Source organism: Bombyx mandarina, chromosome 07 (assembly GCF_030267445.1).
Source record: "Bombyx mandarina strain Sakado chromosome 07, ASM3026744v2".
Taxonomy (NCBI): Eukaryota; Metazoa; Arthropoda; class Insecta; order Lepidoptera; family Bombycidae; genus Bombyx; species Bombyx mandarina.
Genome location: NC_143214.1, coordinates 13,637,651 through 13,657,327, shown reverse-complemented (window position 1 = coordinate 13,657,327; position 19,677 = coordinate 13,637,651). Strand labels below are relative to the sequence as shown.

General features: G+C 45.7%; 2 protein-coding genes across 2 annotated transcripts in view; one reads left to right on the top strand and one right to left on the bottom strand.

Moving 5' to 3' along the window:
- Nucleotides 1–161: 161 nt before the first annotated feature.
- On the top strand, nt 162–7,990 carry LOC149502754 (uncharacterized). The gene is made up of 5 exons (XM_089728510.1): nt 162–2,993; nt 4,677–5,135; nt 5,220–5,332; nt 7,384–7,501; nt 7,883–7,990. Exons 1-5 carry the CDS (start codon nt 162–164, stop codon nt 7,988–7,990), a joined length of 3,630 nt encoding a protein of 1,209 aa, XP_089584636.1.
- Nucleotides 7,991–8,981: 991 nt separating this feature from the next.
- LOC114251416 (uncharacterized) overlaps nt 8,982–19,677 on the bottom strand; it is a 37,627-nt gene continuing 26,931 nt past the window's right edge. The window contains 9 exon segments of the mRNA XM_028185661.2: nt 8,982–9,256; nt 11,091–11,149; nt 11,236–11,339; nt 11,855–12,017; nt 13,331–13,446; nt 13,634–14,023; nt 14,347–16,998; nt 17,001–17,164; nt 17,853–17,978. Coding sequence (XP_028041462.2) covers nt 9,133–9,256; nt 11,091–11,149; nt 11,236–11,339; nt 11,855–12,017; nt 13,331–13,446; nt 13,634–14,023; nt 14,347–16,998; nt 17,001–17,164; nt 17,853–17,978 — 3,898 coding nt within the window. The 3' untranslated portion in view covers nt 8,982–9,132.

Here is a 19,677-nt window from a genome sequence, read left to right as displayed (position 1 = left end):
AAGACCTAGTGAGCTCGGACCACAACGGTATGGTATTCAATATTAGACTACAAAAATCAAAAAGCATCAAAATTGAAAGAACTACTAGGATATTTAACACTAAAAAAGCCAATTGGAGCCTATTTCATGAGAAGATGGCCCAATTACTGCTAGATAACAATATGACAACTTTGATAGATACAATAGACAATAAAACAAAAGTAGAATCTGCAATCGATACATATACAAACATAATAACAAAAACTTGTGAACAATCAATTCCAAAAAAGACAAGCAGAGAAATACTTACCATACCGTGGTGGTCGGAGAAGCTCGCAGAGATGAGGAAGGAGACGAACACGATGAGACGCCGCATCAGGAACGCAGCGCAGGATCGAAGACAACACGTGGTTGATGAGTACCTGAAACAAAAAGAAAAATATGAGTCGGAAGTTAGAGAGGCCCAAGCCGGGAGCTGGAAGGAGTTCTGTGGGAAGCAGGATAGGGAAGGGGTCTGGGAGGGAATATATAGGGTGATGAGTAGAGCTCGGACAAGGGAGGAAGATTGCCCTTTAACAGATGTGAATGGAGCCCCGCTGGACCCTGAAAAGTCAGCAAAGCTCCTGGCAGAGACCTTCTACCCGGAGGACCGGGAAGAGGAGGATAATGATGAGCATGCCGAAATCAGAAGGAGGGCTAAAATAAGCGAAGGTGTGCATGATGAGTATGTACCCTCGTTTACTGTTAATGAACTCAAGCATGCTCTAAAAAGTTTTAACCCAAAGAAGGCACCAGGAGCAGACGGACTCACGTCCGACATATGCACTCATGCAGTGGACCTGGACCAAAAACTCTTTCTCGGCCTAATCAATAAGTGCTTAGAGCATAGATACTTTCCGAAAATCTGGAAAGCGGCAACAGTGGTGATACTGAGGAAGTCGGGAAAGGACTCGTACACTGAACCGAAGTCGCACAGGCCGATTGGTCTTTTGCCTGTACTGGGAAAGCTGTACGAGAAGATGCTGGTGGCCCGACTCAAGTACCATCTATTACCGAGGATGAGTACTCGCCAATTCGGCTTCATGCCCCAAAGGAGCACCGAGGACTCCCTCTATACACTAATGCAACATGTAAAAGAGAAACTAAAGGAAAAACGCATTATTACCATAGTGTCATTGGATATAGAGGGAGCCTTCGATAGCGCGTGGTGGCCGGCTTTGGAGGTCCGATTGGCTGAGGAAAAGTGTCCGGAGTACTTGAGACGGGTCATCAGCAGCTATCTCAGCGATAGAAGAGTCTCAGTGCGCTACGCAGGCGCTGAATATGAAAGGGCTACCAGCAAGGGTTGCGTGCAGGGATCCATCGGAGGCCCAATTTTGTGGAACTTGCTCCTCGACCCATTAATTCACCAACTTCAAGCCAGAGGTGAATACATACAAGCATTTGCCGATGATGTGGTCCTGGTGTTCGATGGAGACTCTGCACTGCAAATAGAAAGACGGGCAAACACCTCCCTCGAACATGTACAAGCGTGGGGCGTCCGAAATAAGCTCAAATTCGCGCCGCACAAAACTTGTGCGATGACAATAACGCGGAGGCTTAAGTACGACACACCACGCTTGAGCATGGGCGGAACGGAGATCGCCACCTATAAAGAACTCAAGATCTTGGGGCTCACTATCGACGATAAGCTCACATTCAACACACACGTTAGGAATGTATGTAAAAAAGCTATCGGGATGTATCAAATCCTCGCACGCACAGCCAGAGTTAGTTGGGGATTGAGTCCTGAGGTTATCAGGGTGATATATGTGGCGGTAGTAGAGCCTACGGTGCTGTACGCGGCTGCAGTGTGGCACGAATCAGTGTATAAGCTGGGGGTCCAAAAACAGCTAAATGTTATACAAAGGGGCTTCGCTCAAAAGCTTTGTAAGGCATATCGCACGGTCTCCCTGAACTCGGCACTGTTAATGGCTGGGATACTCCCTTTGGATCTCCGAGTTCGAGAGGTAGCCTCTCTATTTGAGGCCAAGAAGGGAGTATGCCAGTCATGGCTTGGGGACAGGGAGATCGAGCGAATGTCGTCAGCGATGGATGCCCCTCATCCTGCAGAGCAACAGAGTCTGGAGTTTGGCAATCTGGTAGACGAGGAACAATACAACAATCTCAACCATCTTGACGTGAGAATTTTCACGGACGGGAGCAGGATTGAGGGCCGAGTCGGGGCCGCTTTATCCATTTGGAATGGTGAGGTCGAGATAAGGTCCCTCAAGCTTGCTCTCGCACCCTACTGTACCGTCTATCAGGCCGAACTCCTGGCTCTAAGCTATGCAGTTAAGGAAGCCCAGCTCCGAAACGGGTCTACTTTTGGAGTCTTTAGCGACAGCAAAGCGGCACTCCTCACAGTCACAAACCACGGTTCCCTTCATCCACTAGCCGTAAACATAAGAAAAATGTTAAAAGAATGCACACTGCAAAATAAGACCGTTGCCTTATACTGGATTAAGGCACACGCGGGATTGGAGGGAAACGAGCGAGCAGATCAACTCGCTAAGGAAGCCGCTCTGCTGTCGAAAAGGAGCCCACATTACGACCTGTGCCCCGTTTCATACGTCAAGCGAATCATCCGGGGTGGCTCGCTTGACGAATGGAACAGGCGATATCGGGATAGTGACAGAGCATCAGTCACCAAAATATTTTTTCCGGATGCAGTAGCGGCGTACAGCACTGTAAGGAAAATGAGGATAACTGGGCACATTACCCAGTTCACTACGGGGCATGGAGGGTTCTCCGAATACTTGGCTAGGTTCAAGCGTAAGGGGGACCCCTCGTGTGCCTGTGAACCTGGCATGCCGGAAACGGTCGAACACCTGCTGACCAGTTGTCCCATTTTTGGAAAGCAAAGGTTCGAGCTAGAAAACAAAATAAATATAACTGTAAATAAGGAAAATTTGTGTAAATTGATAGTTGAAAAGAATGTTAAGGAACTGTTTATAGATTATGCTGTACAAATAGTAAAAGTAGTAAATAAGAAAAACAAAGAATAAAACTATGTTATCACAATATCGTGAGTATATTGTAGAGTAGCATTAATAGAATAAGTTAAAATAAATAGTAGTTAAGTATAGCTTAAGATATAGTCAGTAAGAAAAATTGTATGTACATTATTAAGTAGATTAAGAAATTGTAATAAAAGTAAACTGCCCATCCCAAAACATCCTAGACCCCAAGTTAAGTTTAGAATTAAAGTATGAATGAGAAGAACGAAAGTACGAGAGGGATAAATGATAGAACTGGAATGGTAATAGAGGACGGAATGCCTGAGAAGACCCTAGAGTAAGTAACAAAAATGAAAGACCTTATGTCCAGCCTTCAAAGCTTTGCACCCTTGCAGAGAAAAGAGTGACAATAAAAAAAAAAAAAAAAAAAAAAAAAAAAAAAAAAAAAAAAAAAAAAAAAACCTAACCTAACCTAACCTAACCTAACCTAACCTAACCTAACCTAACCTAACCTAACCTAACCTAACCTAACCTAACCTAACCTAACCTAACCAAACCTGACCCAAACCTGACCCAAACCTGACCCAAACCTGACCCAAACCTGACCCAAACCTGACCCAAACCTGACCCAAACCTGACCCAAACCTGACCCAAACCTGACCCAAACCTGACCCAAACCTGACCCAAACCTGACCCAAACCTGACCCAAACCTGACCCAAACCTGACCCAAACCTGACCCAAACCTGACCCAAACCTGACCCAAACCTGACCCAAACCTGACCCAAACCTGACCCAAACCTGACCCAAACCTGACCCAAACCTGACCCAAACCTGACCCAAACCTGACCCAAACCTGACCCAAACCTGACCCAAACCTGACCCAAACCTGACCCAAACCTGACCCAAACCTGACCCAAACCTGACCCAAACCTGACCCAAACCTGACCCAAACCTGACCCAAACCTGACCCAAACCTGACCCAAACCTGACCCAAACCTGACCCAAACCTGACCCAAACCTAACCCAAACCTAACCCAAACCTAACCTAAACCTAACCCTAACCTAACCCATACCTAACCCAAACCTAATCCAAACCTAACCCAAACCTAACCCAAAACTAACCCAAACCTAACCCAAACCTAACCTAAACCTAACCCAAACTTAGGTTTTGCGTCAGTTCTGGGAGATTGAAACTGACCAGCATCATCCACTTTTATCCAAGGAAGAAGAATCCTGTGAAAGATACTTTGAATCCACTACAACTAGGGACAGTTCGAGTCGTTATGTTGTAGGTCTTCCTTTTCGCGACAACAATCCACTTGCTCGAGAAGAAACTTGAAAAGAATCCAGTCTTGAAGCAAGAATAATCAAAGGTAATAAATGAATACCTGGCTATGAATCATATGGAAGTAATTAATGACAAACAAGAAGCTGCTAAGCCAGGATGCGTTTATCTACCTCATCATGCAGTTGTTCGCGAGGACAAAAGTACAACGAAGGTCCGCGTTGTTTTCGACGCTTCGTGTAAGGGTATCAGCGGCAAGTCATTGAACGATGATTTGTTGGTAGGTCCAAGGCTTCAACCAGAGTTACGACACATAATTATGAAATGGCGTACTTATCCTATATGTTTCGCAGCGGACATAGCTAAGATGTATCGAATGGTCAAGGTCGTACCAGAGCATACTGACTTCCAGCGAGTACTGTGGAGAGAGAATCCTAGTGAAGAAGTCAAGGACTGCAGGCTGTTAAGAGTTACCTTTGGTGTTTCGTCGGCCCCATATCTAGCAGTTAAGAGTTTGCAACAAGTGGCAAAGGACAAACGCAGCACCGGTGAGTATCCATTGGCTGTAGACAAGGTGATGAACTCTTTCTATGTTGATGATTTTATGTCAGGGTGTGAAACAGAAGACGAAGCAGTTGACATATACCACCAAATGGTTAGTCTACTAGGTAAAGGAGGGTTCCAGCTGCAGAAATGGGCGAGCAACAGTCTGAAGTTATTGGAAGAGATAAAGCCGCAGGGTCCTGACGCTCAGAAAGATATTAAAATTCATGATACTGTTAAGATTTTAGGACTCAACTGGAATATTCAATCTGATTCCTTCAAATATACTGTGAACTTACCTCCCCAGAAGCTGCTAATCACCAAACGGGTAATTTTGTCCGATATATCACGCTTATTTGATCCTTTAGGGTGGATTGCACCTGTAATAATACAGGCAAAAATATACATGCAGAAACTATGGCTGTCAGGTCTTTCTTGGGATCAGGAAGTTACGTCGAAACTGCTGGATGAGTGGATTTCGTTTCGCGACAACTTACCTGCTCTCAACCAAGTCACGGTGCCCAGGTGGGTCAATAAGAGTAAGGATACAACTTACCTTGAACTGCACGGGTTTTCCGACGCATCCAATGACGCATACTCAGCGGTAGTCTACCTTCACGCGACTGATCATTATGGCAACGTTAGGGTAAGTCTAATTGCGGCTCGTATTATGGTATCTCCTATCAAGCAAATATCCATTCCTCGCCTAGAGCTTTGCGGAGCAGTGTTGGTTGCAAGGCTCTTGTCTGAGGTCTCGGGCATTCTGCTTATTCCTGCATCGCAGATACACGCTTGGACTGACTCCACCATCGTTCTGGCTTGGCTGAAGGGACAGCCAAATCGATGGAAGACCTTCGTCGCAAATCGAGTGACTGAAATCCTGACAGTTTTAAACAACGACCAATGGTCGCATGTGGAGTCATGCCAGAATCCAGCCGATTGTGCATCCCGAGGGCTGGCTCCACAAGAATTTATCCACTGTGAACTCTGGTTCCATGGCCCTGCGTTTTTAAGAGAATCCACGTGTGTATCGCCAACGGTAAACATATCGACTGATTTAGAAGCCAAGCCGTTGAAGTCTCATCACCTAACTATTTCCGAAGTGGCTAGGTCATATCTCCAGACATGGACGAAGTATTCATCTTTATCAAAAAAACGGTTAGAGTGGTCGCGTTTTGCATTCGATTTATTAATAAAATAAGGTCAAAGCGATATCCTTATTACTTGACGGCTTCCGAATTAAATCATGCATTAAAGATAGGAATTAAGGTTTGTCAGACTCAGGCATTTTCTAAAGATATTGAGCAAATAAATAATACAAAAAAATGACTTAACAGTTCTGGCGTAAGTGGTCTGCCGAGTACCTCACGACTCTAAATCAGAGATATAAGTGGACTAAAATTATACCAGAACCCCAAATAGATGACGTTGTTCTTGTTAAGGAAGATGGTCTCCCTCCTTCAAAATGGTTATTCGGTTTGATAGAGGAGAAGCACACTGGTCCAGACAATGTCACAAGGGTTACTATCAAATGTAAGAAATCTAAAATTGTAAGACCAGTCTTCAAACTTTGCATTTTGCCTATCGCTTCTTAACATTACTTACCTGAATAACTGTAGATATTTCATGCAATGTATGTAACTTAAATGTATCTTTGGATGCATCAGCTATTAAGTATTTTGTTATTGTTTAATTGTAAGTAAGTACGAACTGTTTAAAAGCACCCCTTGACTGAACTTTGTCGTTATTATGGCTTCTTTAATGTGTAAGTTTATATTTAGTTCATGTTGAGCAGTTCTTTATTGATTACTATTAGGTTAAGATGTTACGGTTTCATGGAGATGTTAATTGTACATGTAAAATTTGATGGCCTCATTGTTGGCTATGAACTTTTGTAGTTCATGGTGGGCGGAATGTTCACCCTGTTTTTTCTAACTCCTAAAACCGTCACTGAAGGGAGCTGTAATACGCAAATCCGTTGTCATGATACCCTTGTCATAAGTGACACTGCATCCGTAGATTATTGATTTTTTATTGAATATACAAGTTTTTCTAATCCAAGTTTATTTTAATAATCATCCCTCGGAAAGTTGAACACTAAACCTAACCTAAACCTACTGATCCTACTGATCTGCCTTACTACCTTTCTTGGATCAATCTACCCGATTTTATTATTGTTACTCTTTTACAACATTAGACCCGACCAGTGGCTTTCATCAACTGCCCATTCACTATGTTTCGATTGAGAAGACAGCGTCCACAATTCGTGAAGGTGAGTATGACTACGTATCAATATATTTTGCCTTTTGTTACGCACCTCCAGAAATCAACGGGCTGGTACCTAAGGTGTTAGGCGCTGTTGTCAATTTCTATGTTTCCATTCCATTATTTATGTGGATGACATTCGTATAGTTGGAATTCGTAGAGTGAATGAGCAGTTTTTCAATTTTACCACTTATTATATTGGTGCGGTGCGACACATCGGATGGAAGAAAAAAGGTGTCGACTAAATCCTTTTGTCATTCATCTACCGGCGTTCAAGCCTTAGCTGAATGAGAACTCATCTGAGGCGCCAGGTGTAAAACGACGTGGCTTGCGCTGATCGCACATCTTCCCGTTAACCTGCGCCCAGTAGACGCCAAGCCCCTCGGACAGCAGATTGTCTTAGCCAGCCTAGATGGCGCCACAAACTGTGTAACGCTAGAAAAATTGAAATTGTTTTTATTTTGTTTTTAAATTAACGCCCTCTAGCGTATACGTGGCGCAGTGTGGGAAATATATAATTGTAAAACACTGCGTAGTGCACTTATTCGACACTGCATGGCGTGACCGTGCTATCTTGTCTGTGGTTCGAGGGTGAGATTGTCACAGCACTATAGGCGGAACATTCGAGAACCGTAAGACAATTCGTATAAAAGGACAAGTCACTTTGTCCGAAGCCTTTTTCAATCAACATCTCTTGAGCTGCAGTGCAAGTTGTATTACGTATTTACCACAGTCAATTTAACAGTTCCTTGGTGTATTTTTATTCAACCAGGGCCCTAATAACTGGTACATTACATGTACATCAGTTAGGGTGCGGAGCGTGAACTTATTATCACCTTCGAGATCCCGCAGTACTTTTCTACGTGGACGCTGCCGGAAGCGAGGTGCTCTGGCTTGGCGATCCCAGAAAGTACTTGACTACCGTAGAACAAAGAAACACACCTGCATACGCAACCTGGCTCGGATCCAGCAACCCCAGTTGCGGGGAAGCAATCCAGTAAACGTTTATCGTCATTTTGTGAACCAAACTGGTGATACCGTCTTTATTTATAATATTGTTATTTTAATCTCACTTTCTTAAATACTTTCCCATGTGTTCGGTATACTTACCGACACACATTTAATCAAGGATACCTTACCACTAAATTCATTCTGTGTGAACAATTATAAACATTAAATCTGTATTCATGTGTAGTTCATAAACTCAAGTGTAATATATTATATTGTAATTGTTTCATTTATTGGCGTGAGTCTCCCAGAGCGGTAAGTGGTGGCGCCCTGAGATCCTCCTCACAGAGTCTCCTGTTCACCGGTTGTCTACCGGTGGTGACGTGTCTAGAAGTGGTGCGACTCGGCCCCGTGTCTCTCGACCCATAGACCACCTTTTGGGGAGTGACGCGACTGGGCCTCATGTAACATCGGCATACCCTTAGACACAGACACGTTATAACTGTACCCTCAAAATACCACTTGGACTAAAACTCTCATGGTTAAGAGAGTCCACTCATCTGTCACACGATTATTCTTTCGTAAGACGAGTGTGGTGCAGGTTGCATGTCATCTTCTTGCGCCTCCCTAAGCTAAGCTGGCATACGAAGGTGAGTCATAACACTTAACGGATCAGGTTCCTTAGTTAAGGTTCCGAAGTTCCTATGCCGAGCACAGGGTCGGCGGTGACGGGGTGGTGTGAAGAGAGAACAGCGCTTTCTCTCATCACTCAGTCTCAGTCGCTTGCTTCTGCAATGTCGCTCGCAGAAGTGGAGCATCGCCCGTTACAACTTCGGTATCTTTTTGTGTGACCTCTCCAGGAACCATTAAGCCTTTATATAGTTTAGATTATTTTTATTTGGTGTTGTATGTTTCTATTTCTACATAATATGTATGTGGAAAATAAAACCCTTCAAGTGTATGTAGTTTAACATTTTTTTTAACAAATAATTTCACAGTGTTTTATACCAATGAGTGTTACAGTATACGGTAAATATTAATATATTTCGTTGTGGAGTCCAGGTCAGTCACTGAAGAGAGTGAAGTGAGTGAGAGCGGAGTAGGGCGGAGGGCTAGAGCCGTAGATAGTGTCGCGGCGTGTAGAGGCGCGTCAGGTCGCGCTCGCTCATGGTCGGCGCGCGCGGCTTCAGCTCCGGGATGATGGCGCAACCCAAAACCGACAGGCCTTTACTTGCCCTGAACAAACAGGCACACTGATTTTATATTTATTTTATTTATTAGATTTCAACATGTTATACATCAGTTTAATATATTGCAAGTAGTGCTATCATACATACACTAATCTCACACTAATGGCTAATACAACTACAGACAGCGTGCACAGTGAAACAAGTGGCTTATTTTTAGATTCTATAAAAATATAAGAAGTTCATAACAAAAGTAACAATAGGTTCATGGAGTAGATATGATTAAGGTTAGGTAGGTATCTCGTCTAAAACTTTCAACAGTGCTAGACAAAACGTCCATATAACACTTGCTGTGCAAATTATTTAGACTGTGGAGAGGTGCTTATTTACCGACGTTGCGTTGGTTTGTACCTAGGACCCCTGAATATCCTGAAGGTTGAAGTGCTTGTCGATATCAACGGCAAATTGAAATTCAGAACAAAGAACAATATGGGGACATCATATTCTCCATTAGCAAGTTTTTGGAATAGATCGGGCGTGCGTCTCCGCTTCGAAAAATGGCTTGTGTGAACCTCGCCGGTAGCTCTAGTAGTTCTAGTAACTGTGCAATAGGAAGCAAGGTTCTATTGCACCCTTTCCAACTTATTTTTATACAGGTCATAAAAATAATTCCAAGTAACAGTACTAGACTCCATGTTGATGTTGCTGCAAACGTAAGAATTAATTTTAAAGTATTTTTATGTTATCCGTCTACTAAAGCCCCTGCTGTTCCGCAATAAAAAAAAACCAAATGACTGAGAAGAGCCTTCGAGCAGATTTTATCAATATGGACTTTTGCAGTACAATAAGAATAGAAGTAGGTCGGTAGTTTAGGATAAGATCGTTCTGACCGTTCTGCATGCAAAGAAACAACGATCGATGTTAACGATCTGTCGTGCTTGAGACGCACGGTACGTACTGTGAGCACGCGTCGCCGCCTCGCCGCGCCGCGCCGGGCCGCATCTAGATACAAAATGTGGGAACGCCATCCGACCCAGCTCGCTTACTCTGATCAAATATTTTTAGAGTTTAGTTAGATAATTGTTAATTAGTTAAGCTTAGTAATTAATTTGCGATACGGGGGAGCAGGATTAAGCGGGATGAAGGATTGATATTGTGTACGGAACAGAAATTGGGAATATCTTAAATAAGAGGGTTTTTTTCTGTTCTTTCTTTCTTTCGTTCTTTGCGAAAGGAAAGAAGAAGCTCTTGATGAAAGACCAAGATAAGTCGGGGTTAAAGCGTAAGCTTGATCGAGACGAGCACCGTAGTCTGTGTAGCATGTAACCACAAGTTGAGGACGCGCTTTTGGGCCAACTCTAAAAAAACAATTTCTCCCAAAGGCCTTTTAAAAAATTTCATTTGCACAATTCAGATTTTTATCAAGTTCCATTCTGAGGTAGCTCCCGATACAGCATGCCCAACACTATTAAATAAAATAAAAAGTTCTTCGCTCACGCCCAGCGAGGGCGGCGGTCTAGCATGAACAGTAACATATGGACTGTCGGTCTATCGAGCAACTTTAACCGTTTAATAAAAGATCTTCCTATTGTCATTATCCCTAAAGATCGAATCCCTACAGTCGACAACATTTAGATTTTTGATTGTCTCAAAATAAGAATACCTTAAACATAGATATGTTCAGAATATGTGTGTCGCGGTAATATCGTGTGAGAGGCTCGTGCTGCAAACATTTTTTGGCTGTATTGTTCAGCTGTGTCGTGTCAAGCTTTTACTGCGCCACTACGATCTATTGTGACCAATTTATTTGAGACATTTTTTTATTTATTGCAAAAAGATAAAGACACGAGTCCAGCTCCACTGGTGAATGTGTTGGTGAGTACCTTATGGGTGCAGGCTGTTCGTCGGGCAGCCAGCAGTGCAGGGAGTAGCCCCGTCGCGTCTGAAACAACCGCCTTCTGAGTGTCAGTACTGCGGTCAGTGCCGCCGCGCGCACGACTACAGCCCCCAGCCCCGACTAACGATTACCTTGACGGAACTCTTCACTTTGCTGCGGGACGACCTGTACGTCTCCAGGTCCGGGAGCGGGTCAATCGATTTTCTCATACTCTTTGAAGTAAGAATTGAAGAATCTGTATCAAAAAAAGATAATTAAATACACAAACCTTTCAGCGCAAAACTGAATTTTGGAACATCTTTTTTTTTTATAGCTTAAATTGGTGGAGCAACCTACGGCCCACCTGGTGTTAAGTGATAACCGGAGCCCATAGACATCTACAACGTAAATGCCACCCACCACGCCACGTCACTTACCTCGAGACATGAGTTGTAAGCTCTCAGCTTAAACAGTACAACGACTGCCCCACCCTTCAAACCGAAACGCATTACTGCTTCACGGCAGCAATAGGTGGAGTTGTGGTACCTAACCGTGCGGACTCACAAGACGTCATACCTCAAAGTATGTGGGGTCATTTACGTCGTAAATGTCTATGAGCTCTGGTACCCCCTCAACACCATGTGGGCCGTAAGCTCGCCTACCCATCTAAGCATAAAAAAAACGCTATCTTTATTGAAAGTGGATTCAACTTTTTGGTGGCAATAGTGAGGAGTGAGGAGGAGACGCTCTCCATGCGACCGTTATACCCACCTCGAGCCTCTTTCTTCATGGTGAGCGTTAGTTTAGTATCGTTGTGAGAGAGGCGGCGGCGCGCTGGCGGGGGCAGGGTCGCGGCGGAGACGGGGGTGGGGCTGCAGACGCGCTCAGTAGCCGCTGAGCACGCGCAGCTCACACATGTTCGACAAGAGCATCTCTTCGACGTAAATATATATTTTTATTTATTTAAAACATGTCTGTGTATGGTGTATAGTAAACTAAATAAACGATCCGAAGAAAAAATAAGTTATTAGTTTAATATGAGCCATCATGTAACTACCACGTTGGCTATTAAAACATTAATAGCATTGAGAAACATCGACAAATTATTATTATTATAAGTAATTGACAATATTACTGCATTGTTAGAAATAGAAACTGCGGCGTATCATTGCGTATATTTTGGTTTTATTACTACTTACTAAACTAATGAAACTGGAGTGGCGTATCATTGCGTATGTTTCGGTTTTATTTTTGCTTACTAAGCTAATGAATCCAGAGCGGTGTATCATTGCGAATATTTCGGTTCCATTACTACTTACTAACCTAATGAATCCAGAGCGGCATATCATGGCGTATATTTCGGTTTCATTACTACTTACTAAGCTAATGAAACTGGAGTGATGTATCATTGCGTATATGTCGATTTCATTACTACACAATAAGCTAATGAATACAGAGTTGTGTATCATTGCCTATATTTCGGTTTCATTAATACATACTGAGATAATGAATACGGAGCGGCGTATCATTGCGTATATTTCGGTTTCATTACTACTTACTAACCTAATGAATCCAGAGCGGCGTATCATGGCGTATATTTCGGTTTCATTACTACTTACTAAGCTAATGAATCCAGAGCGGCGTATCATGGCGTATATTTCGGTTTCATTACTACTTACTAAGCTAATGAAACTGGAGTGATGTATCATTGCGTATATGTCGATTTCATTACTACACAATAAGCTAATGAATACAGAGTTGTGTATCATTGCCTATATTTCGGTTTCATTAATACATACTAAGATAATGAATACGGAGCGGCGTATCATTGCGTATATTTCTGTTTCTTTACTACATACTAAGCTAATGAATCCAGAGCGGCGTATCATTGCGTATATTTCGGTGTCATTACTACATACTAAGCTAATGAATCCAGAGCGGCGTATCATTGCGTATATTTCGGTGCCATTACTACATACTAAGCTAATGAATCCAGAGCGGCGTATCTTTGCGTATATTTCGGTTTCATTACTACATACTAAGCTAATGAATACAGAGCGGCGTACCATTGCCTTTATTTCGATTTCATAACTACTTAGTAAGCTGATGGATTTTGAGCGGCGAATGGCGTATTTTTTAGAAAACTACAAAAAACTGCGGTAAATTCGACATTCAATTATTTCATTGTTGGTCATCGGTAACGATGAAATGAAAGCAGGAGTAAATAGAATAATCAGTAGGAGTGACCTGGTAAGGCGGATGGGTTTGATGAGTCTGATGCGGTTGTGGGAAGCGGAGGCGCATCTCCACGTCGGCGGGCAGCGCACCTGGACACGAGCCCGCCACCGTCACTGACCACCCGCCTGCGACCACCACACGCCGCCTTCAAACACGCACTCATCGACACAGCGCACCCACACGAGCCCTTATTGAGTCGCTTACAAAATAATTTAAATATTTTCTAAACGATGCGTTCAAAACCAAAAAATGATAAAGTTGCGATCGGTCAGTTGAAGGTGAAGTTGATGGGTCAACTGTCAGCGAGGGTACCTGAGTCTCGGTGCGACATCGCGTGGCTCCGTCGTCGTCTGTGCGTCCTCCGCCAGCGCGAGCACAGCAGCCCGCCGTCTCGTTCGGAGCCCTCACTTGAACTCTCGACCTCGCCTTCGGATCCCGGTGCAAGCTCTGTCCCCAAACTAGACTCCCCTTCACTTTTTCTCGGATGCTGGTCGAAAGGTTTTTTTTCTTGTACATTAGTAATGGGGTTTGTTGCTTCCTCGACATGATTCTTAAGATCCGAGTGGACAGGCTTATGTCGTTCACTTAGCTTACTGAAGTTTGTCTTCTTCTCAGTTTTTGTTTTATTATCACGTTTGGGCGTCGGGTTTGCGACTGCCACCGGCTCCGCTCGGGTCCCCTTGTCCATGCTATTTCGGACACCTTAATGTTTGAAATAAAAATAAAACCAATGAATGTAATTATAATTTTATTACATTTACATAAACAGATTGAACGTCTAGCGTGATTTGTGAACAACAATCAAAATCGTACCGTGCCTAAAATGTAATTCAAGATGCTCTCGTAAAACTTTACTATTACATACAGCTGTTGAAGCTTTAAACGAGAAGTTGTCACTGGGCTTACAATCACGTTGTCGTGTAAACAGTTAGTGCCGAAGGAGACGAGGTACAGCCACTACTCTACGGGGACAGAGGAAGCGGTGCGGTGCCGGAGCAGGGGAGGTGCGCATGTGAGACGGGTACCTTCTTCGCGACGACTTATTGGCGCCCAGACGCGCGCTCTCCGTGGTCTGTCCCCGCCTTTCACTCTTAGGGGTGCCGCGACCCCCACACTCCCTGCCCCGAGAGGCGATGTGGCGACCGATCTCGTGCGGGGTGCAGGTGAGGGGTGAGGGGCCGCGACGGATGGGGTCGTGGATACACGCTCCACCTCTGGTGACGAGTCCACGCTAAGACTGCTGCGCTCCTCAGGGATGATGTCGAAAACTCGATGAAATCTTAAAGAATCGGAGCGCGGCCTACTGTCCATCGAAGGTGGGAAAAAAACTCGTCGCGAAGTCGGAGGGTCGACACCAACTGTTCCCAGATCTCCATCGCTCGCACGACGCCGCCGGCCCCCGCTGAGTGGGTCTTCTGTATGTGCATCCTGTGGAGACGCCGGCGAGTTGTCTGCGCTGTTGGATATACGTCGCGGTTCGGATGGATATGAGCGCTGATGCCTTTCGGGTACTGGTACCGGGATGCGGGATCTCCGTCCACCGCGAGTCGCACCTCCGGGGCTGTCATCAGATACGACTGTGTCGGGATTGCTCTGTGTGTCATTCATATACTCAACTATTTCTAGTATTTCGATACATTTGTTGCCTTCGAGGATCTCAGACTTTTGGTAGATGCGTCTTGGAGCAGCATCGACGAGGTTTAGAGCTGGGCGCGTCATTAGCGATAATTTCCCGTGAACTTGGTGTTTCTCTTCTGTCTGTCGACTGTCCCCGACGACAGCTACTCTATTCGGACTTACTTTCGCTGCAGCACTTAGTGTTGGGTCTGAAGATCGCAAATTCTTCTTGCGATTCTTCTTAGATGAATTTTCCTCACATTTTGTGGGCGCACGGCGTTCGGATTTTCTTTTGATGCGTGCACATTTAAATTCTTCTTTTGCAATTTTTGCAATCACTTCATCGATAAGAGAATTAATGATCGCAACGCATTCTCTTTCAATCTCCCTTTTAGTTTTGGAGGGTTCGTCTTTCTGTTGGTTGTCCGCGTCAATTCGCAACTGCTTCCCTCTGCTGCGTCTCGCGCACTCCGCCCGGAGCTGCCTGCGTCGGTGACGACGGAACAATCTCTCTCTTATCTTCTCGGGCATGCGGTCGGCCACGTTAAAGTTTTCTTTGTCACATTCACAATTGTCATCTTTGATTCTTATAAAAAATGATTCAGGCTTATCGTTACGTTCGTCCCGAGTGCTCTCTGGCAAGAGGTCTAAGACGTCGAGGGCGGACCGCACAAGCTCACTCTTCCGGTTGTTGAAGGATCTTCGCAATAAAATAGACCGCGGCGAGTTGGGGTCGTCGAGGCTGTCGACAAGACTCGTACAATCCGAACCGATGAGATCGGCTTCTTCGGATGAAGAGGTGTTCACCTCCATCGAATCACTGTGGGGTAGCGCTGAGAAGCGCGGTACCACTAGGGCTCCCTCGCTTGTTTCAAAATAGCTGCCGGTTCCGACTCCGCTTAACACTTGGAGCTCAGACTGCTGCTGATGACTGTTACTCGAGTCAGCCACCTCGACGGTGGGTACGTCGTTCTCATCCAAGAAGACGTCTACGTTAGAGATTTCAATGTGTGATATACCGGACGTGACGTTGTCTGGACAGCTGAGGCCGGCGCCGAGACTCTGAAGTTCTTCTTTGAACAATTTTTGAATCTGTTGCAAAACCGTTTGGTTAACATTATCGTGCTGTAAGAGCTCCCCGAATGTCTCGTCGTGATACCGTCGACAAGGGGACGAGGGGGCAGGTGTAGTGGCGGCCGAGGCAGCTCGGTTGTTGTTTCGTTCGTCATCAAAGGAGGTCTCATCCCGGATGCGGGGGGAGCCGCGCAAGTTATTGCAGGCGTCACGCTCAGCACCGTCGCACAGCTCCTCGTTACCAAATATTATTTGATGATTGGAGGTCGGGCTCAGGTGAACTATGGTGTTCACTCCGGTACTGTGCAGTCTCACTTTTATTTCTTTCTCAACGATACTGATCTTTCCGTCGCCTTCTACTGAACCCGTGACGCACTCCAGGCGATCTGACAGAGAGTTCAAGCTCTCCACCAGAACATCTGAGACGTAACGGTCGATGTCGAGGCGAGTGGTAGGTTGAGATCTTGGGGCGGCGGGGCGCAGACAGGGAACGACCTTCGGTTCCGAGGTCTCCGTCACAACTATTTCCAGCACTTCGGATAGTGATGGTGCCTCTGAATCTACTAATGTATTACTCGATAACAGTAAAGCGTTTTCGATGTGCATAGGTGGCGTCCCGTGCACGTCGGCAGCGGGAGAAACAGCACACATCTCGGTGTTCTGTCCCGTACTGAGGCTCGTCGAAATAGATGACGGTATCCTCGGCGCTGACTCGCTGCTCGGGGGCAGCCCTGAAGCCGATTCGATCTCTGCCGTGACGGTCTCGTCCAGCAAAGAGGGTGCCCGATCTTCGGAGCGCCAAGCATCTGTATCGGTCACAGTGTCGACGCAGGAAGAAATTCCCCTCGCCTCGTGCGAGCGGTATGTGGAAGCGGAGAGGACGGGGTCGCGGCGCGGTCGCAGCTCGGCGTGGGATCCGTCCAGGGAGCGCGAGGGTCGCGCCGACAGCTGGTCGCAGCAGCAGCGGCAGCAGGCTGGAGGCGCGCGCCCCACATCCGCCTCAGGAGAGCAGACTTGCGCATGAGCTCGCGGTCGCGGGCCGGGTGGGGCGTGGCGCAGGCGGAGGACACACCTCGTCCCGCGCCGGAGCCCGACCCCGCGGAGCCCGCCGTGCTCTCTTCACATTCGGTCCGCTGCTGTGCCACTCGATACCTGAAATTTTTTACATTTCAACAATGAGTGACAATATTTATAAAGAAATGTAAACGAATTACAATTAAGAAAAAAAAACGGTAGGCAAGTACCTACAAGGTGCTGTAAGTGCTGTGAGCTGCCCCGCGTGCCGACAAATACTGTCACTTGTGGAGAGTACTTAACGGTAGGCAGCGGCTTGGTTCTGCTTCTGGCATTGCTGAAGTCTATGGGCGACGGTAACCATTCACCATCAGGTGGGCCGTATACTCGCCTGCCAACAAGGGCAATAAAAAAATATTACTTTCATGTCAGTTTTGCGATCCCGAGAGAGATATAAAAAATAATGCACACAATTACTATACTCCTTGTCTGAGAAAATATTTCCTTTATATAAGCTTCTTAATTTTCTTTTTATCATTTAGGTGGGTGTACGAGCTCACAGCCCACCTGGTGTGAAGTAGTTACTGGAGGCTATAGACATCTACAATGTAAATGCCGCCCACCCACCATGAGATATGAGTTCTAAGGTCTCAAGTATAGTTACAACGGCTGCCCCACCCTTCAAACCGAAACGCATTACTGCTTTACGGCAGAAATAGGCCATGACGACTTAATTATATGGCCACCACCGTTAGTAATGTATAATTAGCAAAGACGACACGTAAGTAGTGAGTACGCTGTTGTAGGCTGTCGATGCAAGGCGTACCTCCTCATGATGGTTTCGGGCACGGAGTACCGTCGCCGCAGCAGGCCGGGGGACGCGTCGCGGGACAGCATGGCGCCGGCGGGGGCGGCAGCGGCGGGGGAGCGGGCTCGGCTCGGGCGCGGCGCGCTGCAACACACACACACGCTCTGCTTACTGTTACTTATACGAGTATAGCGGTGCAATCTGTTAAAAGATTTACGAGCGTGTTACATGTAAAGGTGTATTAACCCGCAGTGCGCCACTTCACAGCGCTTGCGACGCTGACGATGCAACTTTCTGTTCTGCAATATCAGCTACTTTTATTTAGCCAAGTAAAGAACCTCAGGACAGCACTCCTCTATTTTTTTGTATAGGGGCTTATTTATTTATTGCCTTTATAGGGTGACTAGCACACGACCCACCTAACGATGAGTAGTCACCGTTACTGATGGACGAAGCAATGCCTGCGACATAGTGGCCGGGGGCTTCTCCTCAAGCTTCGTTAGAACAAGACATATCTTACCGTTCAGGAACCACCGTGAAGGAAACTTAATTATTCTATCTAGCAGTAGCAATAATTGCACAGCGCCGGTGGCGGGTGATGCGATGCTGAGAAGAAAATGGAGGAAATTATCACCTCAAACAAATCTTCAGAGCACATACGAATATGGAACATACGATACAAAACTTAACTGAAGCCGAAATTCTTTGGGAGCAACGACAAAGAGGAGTTTTTACATCGAGTGGGTGATGTTTGACGGTAGACCGACGCGGCGACCGTCCCAGCGTCGTTGTTTGGGAGGTTCCAAGCAAGGTTACAAATATGTAATCTTGTCTTGAAAATGTCTTTAGCGCGATTCAAGCATCTGTCATATATCTTGTGTTCTATGACGGGTACTTCGGTGCGCCTGTCCGCGGTGAGTCGAGACTGTGCTTCAATACTGCGTCAGTGTCGTGAATAGTCCACGTAATGCAGAGCTGCCACGCCGGAGATATGTGTGACCCCGAGTGTTGATAGTCCAGTCGAGGGCTGCGAAGGTGCGTGCCGAGAACCAGTAGCGCGGTGAGTCGACTACCATGGACCTGTTGAGACTGCGACGCTGGCATGCTGTGGGACCACCGCTGACGACTTGTGTTGAGATGCAAAAGAGCGGGAACTGTTGTAGTCGAGACTGGTGACTGATGACGCAGTTGCTCCGGCGCAGGTCAGCAGTTTGGGGTAATGACGTCATTAAGCAGGCGGTAACTTTACAATATTTCATTATTACATCGTCAAACGTCTCTGCCCGTAGTCGTCTGTAATTATTCGTGTTCACGCACACTGAACCGTCTTGCCAATATCGAACTACATATATTATGCTAAATTAAATGCTGCGGAATGCAATCTCCGATATTCAACAAACATTAGTGTGTTCCAGAACCAAAATTTTCTTTTTTGGGGATAACGGTCGCCCAGGGGAGCCCTGTACATTCAGCCGCCCGTACTTGTCCGACAAGGTAAAACTTACCCCTATTAGATATTATCAGCAGATGCTAAATATCGAAAAGTTAGAAACTTTATGTGTCTTTGCCGACATTATTAATTTGTTCATAGGATCGTAATGAAAATGGTCGAGCCAACCATCAATCAGTAGACACGGGTATAGACACATAGAGACGGGTAGGCGGCTAGTTCCTTGTCATCTTGTGGTCACCTTGTGGTGTATGTCACCTTGTGGTCCATGAGATCACCTGTAACATGAGGTAGGCCGCGCGGCTCGTCTGTGAATGTTAGCTACTAATGCTGTACTCTAATAAAGTATCTTCTCATCACTCGCATGGCAGCTCTGCATGAAACACTGAGCCG

Bases quoted from the DNA above. Each gene is read 5' to 3' on its own strand.
- LOC149502754 (XM_089728510.1), top strand. From the start codon at position 162: ATGACAACTTTGATAGATACAATAGACAATAAAACAAAAGTAGAATCT. The intron at 2,994-4,676 runs GTAAAAGTAGTA...ACTGACTTCCAG, and splicing joins TAGATTATGCTGTACAAATA to CGAGTACTGTGGAGAGAGAA. The intron at 5,333-7,383 runs GTGGGTCAATAA...CTGAGGCGCCAG, and splicing joins AACCAAGTCACGGTGCCCAG to GTGTAAAACGACGTGGCTTG.